The sequence below is a fragment of the Lampris incognitus genome, chromosome 3, assembly GCF_029633865.1.
Source record: "Lampris incognitus isolate fLamInc1 chromosome 3, fLamInc1.hap2, whole genome shotgun sequence".
Lineage (NCBI taxonomy): Eukaryota > Metazoa > Chordata > Actinopteri > Lampriformes > Lampridae > Lampris > Lampris incognitus.
Window position 1 is genome coordinate 4728648 of NC_079213.1, and position 14096 is coordinate 4742743.

Sequence of the window (14096 nt, forward strand, 5' to 3'; positions counted from 1 at the left end):
ATTTATTTATTTATTGTATGTTGGATATATGTGTTTTTGTAGTGTTTTTTTTTTGTGTGGTTTTTTTAGTTTGGATAGATGTTTTCTTGTAGTGTGGATGTGTGTTTTTGTAGTTTTTATTGGAGTGTGGATATATGTGTTATAGTGTGGATGTGTGTTTTTGTAGTTTTTATTGCAGTGTGGATATATTTGTTCTTGTAGTGTGGATGTGTGTTTTTGTAGTTTTTATTCTAGTGTGGATATATATGTTCTTATAGTGTGGATGTGTGTTTTTGTAGTTTTTATTGTAGTGTGGATATGTGTTCTTGTAGTGTGGATGTGTGTTTTTGTAGTTTTTATTGTAGTGTGGATATATGTGTTCTTATAGTGTGGATGTGTGTTTTTTTAGATTTTATTGTAGTGTGGTTATATGTGTTCTTATAGTGTGGATGTGTGCTTTTGTAGTTTTTATTGTAGTGTGGATATATGTGTTCTTGTGGTGTGGATGTGTGTTTTTGTAGTTTTTATTGTAGTGTGGATATATGTGTTCTTGTGGTGTGGATGTGTGTTTTTGTAGTTTTTATTGTAGTGTGGATATATGTGTTCTTATAGTGTGGCTGTGTTTTTTTGTAGTTTTTATTGGAGTGTGGATATATGTGTTCTTATAGTGTGGATGTGTTTTTTTGTAGTTTTTATTGTAGTGTGGATATATGTGTTCTTATAGTGTGGATGTGTGTTTTTGTAGTTTTTATTGCAGTGTGGATATATGTGTTCTTGTAGTGTGGATGTGTGTTTTTGTAGTTTTTATTGTAGTGTGGATGTGTGCTTTTGTAGTTTTTATTGTAGTGTGGATATATGTGTTCTTGTAGTGTGGATGTGTGTTTTTGTAGTTTTTATTGTAGTGTGGATATATGTGTTCTTGTAGTGGATGTGTTTTTTTGTAGTTTTTATTGTAGTGTGGATATATGTGTTCTTATAGTGTGGATGTGTGCTTTTGTAGTTTTTATTGGAGTGTGGATATATGTGTTCTTGTAGTGTGGATGTGTGCTTTTGTAGTTTTTATTCTAGTGTGGATATATGTGTTCTTGTAGTGTGGATGTGTGCTTTTGTAGTTTTTATTCTAGTGTGGATATATGTGTTCTTGTAGTGTGGATGTGTGCTTTTGTAGTTTTTATTCTAGTGTGGATATATGTGTTCTTGTAGTTTTTGGATTGCGTGCATGAAATGAAGCGACAGATAAATGTCACTGGTTCCTGATGTCCCTGAAGGTCTAGTTTCTACGGCAGTAACTGGACAACCTGTGTATGCGGGTTTGCTTTGTAACCCGGCGCTACGGCTTCTGGTTTGCCTGGTCGGCACGGGGAGCCGGTGGCGCTAGCTGATGGCGTGCTGGGTTGGACGCAAGTCCTGCAGACAAATGGCTTGCCCTGACGCGTGGTTGAAAACCGCGGTTTTAAGGGCTTCTCGTTTCGTTTGGAAGAGCAGCTACAACTCAAAACACAGATCATAAAGAGGCGGAGCCGTTTTCTCTCCCTTCGCCAGCAGAGCTCTGATGTGCACTTTTGCACCGGTTGCGTGTTTAACCTAACGTGGCAAACGCCAACACGTCAAACCTGTAAAAGCTCGGGGCACTTTGACACCGACGCGACTGCAGAAAGAGGCCGGGCCAGTGCCTCGGAGATGTTGTCTCCCCAGAACTGATCTCTGATTTCGAACCGTTTTCACACCGAAGGTGATCCCAGTAAAAACCCCCGGATTTAAGTTCGGCGATAGATAAACGAGTTCACCGGCAATGTGTCCCCCACCACCATCACTCCCCCCTTTCCCTCATTCGCACGTTTTCTGCCCAGGTCACAACCCTGTCGTCGAAGGACAGGACCGTGGCGGTGTTCAGCTCCATCCCGGGTCAGGGTGTGATTTACTCCGTCATCGTCTGGGACCCGCTGTCAAACACCTCGGCCTCCTACATCCCCGTCCACACCTACGCCTGCAGCTTCAACTCCACCATGGACGGCTGTCAGACTATAGGTGAGCTGCCGTGGGAAAGAGAGAGACTCGGGTGGATGACGGGGGTGGATGACATGAGAACACGGGGGTCGTTTATCTCACGTGCTGGGGAGGGTTGTGTGTTTGTTGGCGTGTGTGCCCTCCGGTACATGTGAGTGTGAGAGTCACTCCAAGGCGACCCACAGGACAAGGAAGTGAGTGACGGTCAAAGTAAAGAAAGGGAAGTGGTGGGCATCCGGGTAGCGTGGCGGTCTATTCCGTTGCCTACCAATACTAACACGGACCTCGCCAGTTCGAATCCCCGTGTTACCTCCGGCTTGGTCGGGCGTCCCTACAGACACAATTGGCCGTGTCTGTAGGTGGGAAGCTGGATGTGGGTATGTGTCCTGGTCGCTACACTAGTGCCTCCTCTGGTCAGTTGGGGCACCTGTTCAGGGGGGGAGGGGAAACCGGGGGGAATAGCGTGATCCTCCCCCGTGCTACGTCCTCCTGGTGAAACTCCTCACTGTCAGGTGAAAAGAAGCGGCTGGTGACTCCACATGTATGGGAGGAGGCGTGTGGTAGTCTGCAGCCCTCCCCGGATGGGCAGAGCAGCGATCGGGATGACTCGGAAGAGTGGGGTAATTGGCTGGATACAATTGGGGAGAAAAAGGGCGGGGGGGGGGCAATGTTTAGCTTCTGTTTGCCTACCGTCGCATGTTTGGGTTTGTTTCTTCACTTGCTTGTCTTTCTTGTCTCGTTTGATTTCAGGTAAAGTCTCCACCAAGGTGTTTTTCACCATCGCTGGCCTGGCCGGACTCTTTGTCTGTTTCTTTGGTCACCGCTTTTTCAAATGTGGTGAGTTGTGTGTGTGTGTCTGTGTGTGTGTGTCCGTCCATCCGACATGTCTTTTAAAGTTTCCCAAAAGAAGTTGTTTCAGGTGCCTCCTTGCAGCATCCTCTTCTCTCTCGAGTCTGCGTTATGGGGAGCGGGCCGGGCTCGCGGGTGCCTCTCTGTACTGACGTCTGAATGATGAGAAGCGGCTCTTCGTGCAGCGCACTTCCCATAACCAGTTCCCATCCACAAACACACATCACCAGGAATGTACGTACAGCTGGGGAGCAGTTACCTCCCGGTCAGGGTGGAGGTGGAGGTGGGGTCGTAGTAAACATGATCTGGGTCAGGGGTCATGTGAGTAGACCGCCACTCTGTGATGGGGACCAGGAAGGGACTGAAGGAAACGAATCCGGCTCCGTCTGTTGGCATGAGAAAGTGGTCTGGAGGTGGATGTTTTTTAGTGTGTGAATATTCTAAAACAAATATGTCCCAAGTCGGAGATTATTTTCTTTGTCAATATCTCATTTTAGGGCATGTTTTTGATTATCGTTGCTGCCCTTCAGACCTCTGTTTGTTTTTTTTTCCTGTTCATTACTCAGAGAGAGAGAGAGAGAGAGAGAGAGAGAGAGAGAACATTATTTTTGGAGGGTATCCTTTCCCACATAACACCAGGTGTAGCTGACAGGTGTGGTTAACGTCGTTGTTGGTACTTGCCCTGTTCTTCACATCTGCTGCGTAATTCCGCTTCCCCCCGCGGCGTTAATGAAGCTTTATCTTCCACATCTTGTAAGAGACATGAGACGGCGGTTTCGGTAGTTCCTGCTTTGCAGCGGTGGTCTGACTCTCACGTGACACCGCCTGCATGTGACCACGCTGAGCCCATGACTGGGCCGCGGCACCGTCTCACATCCAGCGCCGGTTTCATAACCGTCTCCGCTGTGTTTCGTTTCAGAGCGGGACGTGGTACGACATTCCTGTCCGGCCCGAGGAGCGGTGTTTTGAATCGGGAACTCCGACACAGGCAGCAGCATCTGTCACAGGGGCAGATTCGGTCATCGGGGGCATTAGATGTGTTTATGTAGTGTGGCGAGGTGGACGGAGGACAAAGTGAAACGAGTTTAACTGCTGTTTCTCTTTCTCTGTGGATCGATCTGTCTCCATCATCTTATTCTGTCTCCATCATCTTATTCTGTCTCCCCCTTTTTTCCCATCTCTGTTGTGTGTGTGTGTGTGTGTGTGTGTGTGTGTGTGTGTGTGTGTGTGTGTGTGTGTTTGTTTGACGTTTTTCTTGTGAAATGAAAAAAGTATCAGTACTTTTGGTATGCTTTATTTATTTATTTGCCCCCCCCCTTTTCTCCCCAATTGTACTTGGCCAGTTACCCCACTCTTCTGAGGCGTCCCGGTCGCTGCTCCACCCCCTCTGCTGATCCGGGGAGGGCTGCAGACTACCACACGCCTCCTCCCATACATGTGGAGTCACCAGCCGCTTCTTTTCACCTGACAGTGAGGATATTCACCAGGGGGACGTAGCACGTGGGAGGATCACGCTATTCCCCCCCCCGAACAGGCGCCCCGACTGACTAGAGGAGGCGCTAGTGCAGTGACCAGGACACATACCCACATCCGGCTTCCTACCCGCAGACACGGGTAGGGACGCCTGACCAAGCTGGAGGTAACGCAGGGATTTGAACCAGCGACGCCCGTGTTCATAGGTAACGGAATAGACCGCTACGCTACCTGGACGCCCTCAGTGTGCTTTATTGACGTGAATACTAGATTCAAGATATTTCCAAAGCATCAAAGTGCAGCTGAAATTAAGATGAATTCATGTTGTCTCCGCCCCGCTGAACTGGGAGACAGTTTTGTTTTACTGGCAAAGCATTTTAGCCGCAACACTCAAGTGTCTGAACATAACCGGAATTAATTAAAAACTGAATTATTGGGCGTCCGGTGAGCGTGGCGGTCTACTCCGTTGCCTACCAACATGGGGATCGCCCGTTCAAATCCCCGTGTTACCTCTGGCTTGTTCGGGCGTCCCTACAGACACAACTGGCCGTGTCTGCAGGCGGGAAGCCGGATGTGGGTATGTGTCCTGGTCGCTGCATTGGCGCCTCCTGTGGTCGGTCGGGGCGCCTGTTCAGGGGGGAATAGCGTGATCCTCCCACGCACTACGTCCCTGGTGAAACTCCTCACTGTCAGGTGAAAAGAAGCGGCTGGTGACTCCACATGTATGGGTGGAGGCATGTGGTAGTCTGCAGCCCTCCCCGGATCGGCAGAAGGGGTGGAGCAGAGACCGGGACGGCTCGGGAGAGTGGGGTAGTTGGCCGGGTACAATTGGGGAGAGAAAAGGGGGGGGGCACTGTGTGATTATTAAAACAGTAAATATTCTTTTTTGATCTCTCTCTTTCTCGTAGAGTTGTTCTGCATGGGCTTCAGCTTTTCAGCTTTCTTCTTCTTCGTCCTCATCACCAGGACCACAGACCTGAGCTACAACAGTAAGTCGCGTCTTGTGTTTTGTTTTTTTTAAAATTTTTGATCTTTTGCATAATTGCATAAACTCTTGGAGGGAGTTTGGAGAGATGGAAATGCACAACGTGGATTTGTCGGCAGTCGTTATTACATCGCTTCTTCCCGCTGCTGCGGTCAAATGGCCTCGTGCACCGAATCGGGTTTCTGCATAAAAACACAATTTGAGGATCGGGAGTCAGAACGGTCTGAGCGGATGGAGCCCAGGTCTGATTGACTGGTGACCCACAGGCAGGCAGAAAGAAACGAGACTTGTTGTCGCCCAAGTGATGGTTTTCCGCCCTGTGAAGTCATACCTGTCTAAGTACCCTCAAGCGAGATGCTCAACCCCCCCTCCTTAACCCCGGGGTGCTGCAGCAGTGTGCCAACACGAATTCAAGAATCTAAATGAGACGTGGCGACGTGGAAGGGCCTTTTGCCTGTACTGCAGTCAGGGCTTGTAAAACGGAGAGGGAGGGAATCGGGTTCGCCTCGTCTCAGGTTTGTCTCGGATGCCGGTCTCTACCAAATCAGAAATGTGGGCTTACAGAGCGGTTATTCATTATTTGTTTGCCTGTGAAATGTTTTACAAATCATCTGGCAGATGAAATTGCTCCCACGAGAGGGAATTACCCGTGTGTGTGTGTGTGTGTGTGTGTGTGTGTGTGTGTGTGTGTGTGTGTGTAAATCATGTGAGCCCTGTTGACCGAGGAAAAGAACAAAATGCGAGGTGGAATTTTATCAGATTTGGCTGGGCTTAGCGTAGTGGTGAAATCACAGAAGGTTGAATCAGGTCATCTGGACACAACATTTATTGAGAGAAACGTTTCATCATCATCATCTAAGTGACCTCTTCAGTCTCAGCTGACTGCAGGTGTCCCACCCTTCACAACTATACAGCTGCATAACGACTGAAACCAATGACCAGTTACATATGCAAATTTGGGTGTGACCATTAACTAGAGTTACAATGGCCATGTGTACTATTCACAGAGGATTTGGGAATGTTTGCAGTCACAGCATTGTAAGATGGTGACAGATGTACTCCTGCCCCCCCACCCCTCGGTTCAGGGATGGTCGTTCCCTCTTCACATAGATGGCCTCTTTTGACTCCCCGTTCAAACCAGCGTTCCTCCCTATCAAGGATGTGCACATCCTCATCCTTGAAGGAGTGGTCACTGGTCTGTCGATGGTGTAGACTGTGGAGTCCTGGCCTGCCATGTAAGCTGTCCTGTGTTGTGCCATTCTTTTGGCCTGCATCTGTTTAGTTTCCCTGATGGCGTTCGGCTAGCGTGGCGGTCTATTCCGTTGCCTACCAACATGGGGATCGCCAGTTCGAATCCCCATGGTACCTCCGGCTTGGTCAGGCGTCCCTACAGACACCATTGGCCGTGTCTGCGGGTGGAAAGCCGATGTGGGTATGTGTCCTGGTCGCTGCACTAGTGCCTCCTGTGGTCGGTCGGGGCATCTGTCCGGGACGGAGGGGGAACTGGGGGGAATAGCGTGATCCTCCCACGTGCTACGTTCCCCTGGTGAAACTCTTCACAGTCAGGTGAAAAGAAGCGGCTGGTGACTCCACATGTATGGGAGGAGGCATGTGGTAGTCTGCAGCCCTCCCCGGATCAGCAGAGGGGGTGGAGCAGAGACCGGGAAGGCCAAGTACAGTTGGGAAGAAGGGGGGGGCATTAGTTGTCCATTCTTTTACTTATCCATCCATTTATCCGGTGATTGCTTCATTTTTCTGGTATCTTAGCTCGTTCATGTTATTGTGTTGACTGGTCTTAAAATGCTCATCTCAGCTGCCTTCTGGGTTTTCTCCTCGTGTGTTTTGGTTTGTCGTCATTCACATCTCTGTGTGATGCTCAGCATTCAGGTAGAAATGCACCAGGACCCCTTCGATGTTTGATTTTACAAATTGGGTTTGTAGTTTACTTTCTAACTATTGAATCCCTTCATTCGTTTCTCTAAATAATTAACTGCCCCCCCCCCAGTCCGGTTGTCGCTGACGGCGGTGATAGGCGTAGTGGGCGGAGTTATCCTGGTGATGAGCTGGTGGCGGTTTGGCTCAGTCATGGCATGTGCTGTCGTCCTGGGCCTGATCCTCGGCTTCCTGCTGGCCTCCATCGTCTTCTTCACACCCTTTGGTAATACACAAACACACACACACACACACACACAGAGTGCAGCGGCATCAAGGCCAAGAGCAGAAAACCATGACTACATTACAGAACGTAGGGAACAGTATGTGACACAAGGCATGCTGGGAGAGAAAACATGATGACGGGTAAATGTTTGCTGTTGTTCCTTCGTTAGGTGACTTGGACGTGTTTCGGTCCTCGGACGCGGTGTTCTGGGTGACGTTCTGCTGCATCATGCTGGTCGTCCCGCTCTTCTTCATACGCTGGCCCAGAGAGGTAAGGGAGTGATGGACGGCTCCAAAACATACACAGAGAAAACTGCTTTGGTTTGTTACCGGGTACAGGAAGTGGGGTTCCATGATGCAGTCATCATCATGCCAGTAAATCCAGTTTGGCAGCCGAACAGTAAAATGAAAATAAACTGAGGTAAATACATTTTTTTTTTTACACTTCAGGACATTACCCGTGTAATTCCATGAGCTCATGTCTTTGCTAGCCAAAGGCTGGGCAATGTTGACAAATCTAGTTTCACAATATTTTGACTCAATACCTCCATAACGACAACCTGAAAGCGGTGCTTTCATAAGATATTTACACAGCAGAAATTTTAGAGAAATTATCATTAGTGTGGGGTAATGGCCTCACAGGGTACCAATGGAAACTGTCAAATCTGCTGTGGCGACCCCTGGGAAACGGGGAACGAGCCGAAAGAAGAAGTATGGGGTAAAGGCCTCAGACTTGGAGAATGGGAGTCAGCACCTCCCAAGTCTGAGGCCATGGTTCTCTACTGGAAAATGGTGGATTGCTCCCTCCGGGTTGGGGATGAGTTGTTACCTCAAGTGAAGGAGTTTAGGTATCTCGGGGTCATGTTCACGAGTGAGGGTGGGATGGAGCAGGAGATTGACAGGCGGATTGGTGCAGCATCAGCAGTAATGTGGACGTTGTACCGGACCGTTGTGGTGAAGAGGGAGCTGAGCTGGAAGGCAAAGCTCTCAATTTACCAGTCAGTCTTCGTTCCAACCCTCACCTGTGGTCATGAGCTTTGGGTAGTGACTAAGAGGGTGAGATCACGGATACAAGCGGCTGAAATGAGTTTTCTCCGTAGGGTGTCTGGGCTCAGCCTTAGAGATAGGCTGAGGAGCTCGGAGTAGAGCCGCTGCTTCTTTGCATCGAAAGGAGCCAGTTGAGGTGGTTCGTGCATCTGATTAGGATGCTTCCTGGGCACCTTCCTTTGGAGGTTTACCGGGCACGTCCAACTGGGAGGAGACCCTGGGCTAGACCCAGAACTCACTGCAGGGCCCACATGTCCAATCTGGCCTGGGAGGCCTTGGGATCCCCCAGGAGGAGGTGGAGGGTGTTGATGGGGAGAGGGATGTCTGGAGTGCCCTGCTTAGCTTGCTGCCACCATGACCCGACCCCGGAGAAGCAGCTGATGATGAGATGAGGTTTGTGTGGAGGGTGAATATGAAGCCTGTGTGTGTTGGTGGGAGTTGTTAGGGAGGCAGGTTGACGGGTGAGGGTTTGACATGATCGTTGGTCTGCAGCCTTTTCTCAGCGGTTTGTTTGTCGTTGACTGGGTTGTTGATTGTGATTTAAATTTGTTGTTTAAGTTTATTTCCCATGCTAAAATGGGAGAATAAAAAAGTTCTCAGCTGCAGTCAAAGTAGGTCCAAGGTTGTGTAACATCTAGCCTAGCAAAACAGTGTTTATATTGCATTACATCGGTATTACTTGAGATTAAGTCATGGCTAGATTCAATCAGATTGAATTAGACTGAATGAGTCTCAAAGGCAGGCGGACGGGTCTGAGGTGCCATTCAGAAAAGTTACCCAAGACTTCACAGTTAAGCTCAGTCTGTCGTCTGTGTGTGAAACCACACCAAGATTAAACGTACCACACAAGACGCTGTCCATGAATCCCGTCATTCAGTGAAGGAAGTCCTTTTATCTACCTGACGAAGTACCAGAAGCGAAGAAGCGACCGTTACGCACAACATCTGTTTTTGGAAGTGGGTCTGAAGGGAACTGAAACAAACCACTACCGCCGTCTGTATGCCGACCTCGCAGTGAAAAGCTTTCTCTGGTGTCCATGCGGGCTTTAAAACCTCTGTTTATGACGTGATAAGACTTTCACACGTTAAAAAATCACAGCTGCAGCTGAAGTTGCTGACTTGTGTTTCTAACGAAGGCTCCAAGTCGAGATTGTGCCACAGGGAACAGATGTGATGATGCAGCCGTGTTGTTGTCGGTTGTGCACTCTAACTTGTCAGATTTCTGCCGGTACAGGAAGCTTTACGGGGGAATAGACCCCCTCCCCTTTTCTCCCCAATGGCACTTGGCCAGTTACCCCACTCTCCAAGCCATCCAGGTCGCTGCTCCACCCCCTCTGCCGTAGCGCGTGGGAGAATCACTCTATTCCCCCCAATCCCCCCCCCCAAACAGGTGCCCTGACCGACCAGAGGAGGCGCTAGTGCAGCATCCTGGACATGCAGACATGAACAGTTGTGTCTGTAGACGGGACGTCCAGGTGGCGTGGCAGTCTATTCCGTTGCCCACCAACACAGGGATCGCCGGTTCGAATCCCACCTGCCATGTCTGCAGGTGGGAAGCCAGATGTAGGTATGTGTCCTTGTCGCTGCACTAGCGCCTCCTCTGGTCGGTCGGGGTGCCTGTTCGGGGGAGAACTGGGGGGGAATAGCATGATCCTCCCACGCGCTACATCCTCCTGGTGAAACTCCTCATTGTCAGGTGAAAAGAAGCGGCTGGCGACACCACATGTATGGGAGGAGGCATGTGGTAGTCTGTAGCCCTCCCCGGATCAGCAGAGGGGGTGGAGCAGCGACCAGGACGGCTTGTAAGCATAGGGTAACTGACCGGATACAATTGGGAGGGGGAAAAAAGGGGGGGGGCAAATTGTGTCTGTAGGGACGCCCGACCGAGCCGGAGGTAACACAGGGTAACATTCGAACTGGCGATCCCTGTGTTGGTAGGCAACGGAATAGACCGCTACGCTACCTGGACGCCTCCGGGAATAGTTTATTAATGAAGACAGTGGTTTTCATGAAAGTGTCGAGGATCACTACTTAAGGGTGGTGCAGTGGTTAGTGCGCTCGCCTCACAGCAAGAAGGTCCTGGGTTCGAACCCCAAGGTTGGGGGGGGGGTCGTCATCCCAGGTCGTTCTCTATATGGAGTTTGCATGTTCTCCCCGTGTCTGTGTGGGTTTCCTCCGGGTGCTCCGGTTTCCTCCCACAGTCCAAAGACATGTAGGTCAGGTGAATCAGCCGTACTAAATTGTCCCTAGGTGTGAATGTGTGTGTGTTTGTGTGGGCCCTGTGATGGCCTGGCGGCCTGTCCAGGGTGTCTCCCCGCCTGCCGCCCCAGTGACTGCTGGGATAGGCTCCAGCATCCCGCGACCCTAATTAGGACAAGCGGCTTGGATAATGGATGGATAGATTGATGGATGGATGGATCACTAGTTAACACCAACATGTTATGGGCGGTTTTGGATGAGCACTCCCTTTCAGAGGGCATTCATTCATTTATCTACTATAGCCACTCTGCTCAAGCTGTCAGAGAGCCAGAATTTATCCCAGCATGCATTGGAAAGAAAGCAGGAAGACACTATGGGTTGGTTACCAGTCTAGCTCAGTGTATAGATACACACACACACACATAGAACATGTAAACTCCACACAGAAGGGCTGGGATTCAAACCCAGGACCCTTTTGATAACCACCATCTCACAGGTTTGTTTTTATGTCCTGTCTCTTTTTTTTTCCTCTCAGGGGAACATCACCACTTGCGGAGTGGCTGGAGCCTACGCTGTGGTCCTGGCCGTCAACGCCTACATCCACACCAGCCTGTCCTACATCACGCTCAACATCCTCAAACGCTTCCTCAACAGCGACTTCAACACCGCGTTCACAGACGTGCCCTTGCAGGACATCGGTCAGTGCTTCTGCTTCCTGTTGAGTTAACCCATTTACCACAAACTAAGTGTAGCTTACATCACTCCCGACCGTTTTCCAAACATACCAGTTTTTTAACTTGCTGTTAGAAATGTGAAGAATTACCAGATTTCCCCGTTCCTTTTTACTTAAGCATCTATGAACTGATAAAGCCATCTTAGAATTCTCCACTTCCCCGGCTGACGTTCGGGTTATCACGAGGACGTCACGGACATTTAAATGTCCTTTGATCAGCAATCTGTCTTCCATGGATCACTTTCAGCTCCATTATCCTGCAACGATAAAGTACCTTTGACACACCCGTCCGTAACCATGAGCTGATGTTCACTGTGGTGGAGTGTCTATCTCAAGCAGGTTTAGAGTCTCTACAAGTTGATTTTTATGCCGTACTGAAATGAATGGGGCAGCACGGTGGCGCAGTGGTTAGCACGGTCGCCTCACAGCAAGAAGGCCCTGGGTTCGAGCCCTGAGGTAGTCCAACCTTGGGGGTCGTCCCGGGTCATCCTCTGTGTGGAGTTTGCATGTTCTCCCCGTGTCTGCGTAGGTTTCCTCCGGGGGCTCCGGTTTCCTCCCACAGTCCAAAGACATGTAGGTCAGGTGACTCGGCTGTACTAAATTGTCCCTAGGTGTGAATGTGTGTGTATATATATATCTCTGTGATGGCCTGGCGGCCTGTCCAGGGTGTCTCCCCGCCTGCTGCCAAATGACTGCTGGGATAGGCTCCAGCATCCCGCGACCCTGAGAGCAGGATAAGCGGTTTGGATAATGGATGGATGAAATGAATAGGAACCGATGTCTGCCTGGAAGGGAGGAAGGAAAGAAGGACACCTTGAAAAGCTGTAAAACACTGCGTTATGCTTTGGAAAATGGTCAGGAGAAATGTAAAGTATTCACCATTTATAGTAAATGGGATAAAACATGCAAAAAGACCGTCACGGTCCTTTAACATAACAGTCCGTACATAAAAACAGATCTATTCATCATTACATAAAATCGTTGATGTGGCGCAGTGGTTAGTGCTGTCGCCTCACAGCAAGAAGGTTCTGGGTTCGAACCCCAGGGTTGTCCAACCTTGGGGGTCATCCCGGGTCGTCCTCTGTGTGGAGCTTGCATGTTCTGCCCGTGTCTGTGGTGGGTTTTTTCCGGGTGCTCCGGTTTCCTCTCACCATCAAAAAGACATGCATGTTAGGGTTAATACTGCCGTCAGTGCCCCTGAGCAAGGCAATGGCAAGACGAACTGGAGTTGGTCCCCGGGTGCTGCACGGCAGCTGCCCACGGCTCCTAGCTAACACAGCTAGGACGGGTTACATGCAGAGCGTAATACCCCGACGGGGACATTATATAATATAGTATCTCAGCATTAAATCAGAGTCCGAAGTTGGGCGAGATGAAAAGTTCTGCTCCTCGGGGACGGGGAGTCTCCTGCCTGTCAGACGAACATTCATCTGAACGTGAATCTGAAGTTGCCTCTCATCTCTTGTCTCCTTCCTGTGTCCAGACTTTGTCATGATCACGGTCTGGGTGGTTCTGGGCGTGTCCAGTATCGTGCTGCAGCTCTACCGCGAGCGCTCGCGGCCCTTCTTCCCGCCCAGCCCGTACATCATGTGGCTTCAGGAGCGCGAGCGCCGCAAGACCAACGTGCTGGACCCGAGCCACCATGTGCCCTCGCTCCCTGCCCGCTTCTTCACCCGGGTCAGACAGCTGACCAACCGCATGGAGCCCGCCGGGGAGCACACGCCTCTCCTGCTCTGACACCCAGCCAGCCGTCGCCATCACCTGTGTGTGTCTCTCTCTCTCTTTCTCTCTCTCTCTCTCTCTCTCTCTTTCTCTCTTTCTCTCTCTCTCTCTCTCTCTCTCTCTCTCTCTCTCTCTCTCTCTCTCTCTCTCTCTCTCTCTCTCTCTCTCTCTCTCTCTCTCTCTCTCTCTCTCTCTCTCTGCCACAGGAAGGACGTTCCACGTCAGCACATCACAACTCTGTCACGCGGGTTGTGGTTTTGTTACAGGACAGACATGTCGGCGATCGCAGCTCACCAGAGAAAACTTCCAAAAGACGGGCGTGGCGCCTTACGCCGAGGTTTTACACTTCAGCTGAGGGTGAAACTGAACTCATCAGCGTTGGGCTCTGGGTGAGGGTGACCGGAGAGCGCCTCTACCCTCCAAGGCCTTTTAGCTGATGAACTCATGCTGCACCTCAGCTGCGTGTTAGCTCCGCCCCCAACAGGAAGTGTTTGCCCAAATGGAGTTTTGCTCTTTCTGCAGCCATTGCAGGGGACAAGCCACGGTCCTCGGGAGGATTTTTAAAACTCGACAGACGTGTTTAGACAAAGACTTGTTTTCTCTGAGAACTAACGTCACTTTGAGCCACTGGAACTCGTTGGGGAGTTGGACGTGTTTGGACGTCCACAAGGGGTTGTCTTTAACCGTCTTAAACAACCGAAAGACAACACAATGCGGACGCGTGATTTTTGAACCGTGGGTACTGCCCGTTGTTTTTATTGCACTAAAGCACGACCGACTAACCGACCCTCCTGCTAAACCTCCTCCACGCCGCCGGATCAGCGTCGGCGTTTCACGAACGAGCAGGATGAAAAAATGTTCACATCTGCACTTTATCAACCCCAGCCTTTCCTTTCCTGCTCCTGTTGTTGGTCGCTAACCGTGTCCTGACACGTGTGTGTTGTCG

General features: G+C 50.1%; 1 protein-coding gene across 1 annotated transcript in view; it reads left to right on the forward strand.

Moving 5' to 3' along the window:
* tm7sf3 (transmembrane 7 superfamily member 3) overlaps positions 1-13244 on the forward strand; it is a 29564-nt gene extending 16320 nt beyond the window's left edge. Inside the window, exons 6-12 of the mRNA XM_056277696.1 lie at positions 1830-2007; positions 2737-2823; positions 5217-5297; positions 7299-7451; positions 7621-7721; positions 11231-11393; positions 12912-13244. Coding sequence (XP_056133671.1) covers positions 1830-2007; positions 2737-2823; positions 5217-5297; positions 7299-7451; positions 7621-7721; positions 11231-11393; positions 12912-13165 — 1017 coding nt within the window. The 3' untranslated portion in view covers positions 13166-13244. The remainder of the gene's footprint in view (positions 1-1829; positions 2008-2736; positions 2824-5216; positions 5298-7298; positions 7452-7620; positions 7722-11230; positions 11394-12911) is intronic.
* The last annotated feature ends 852 nt before the right edge of the window (positions 13245-14096 follow it).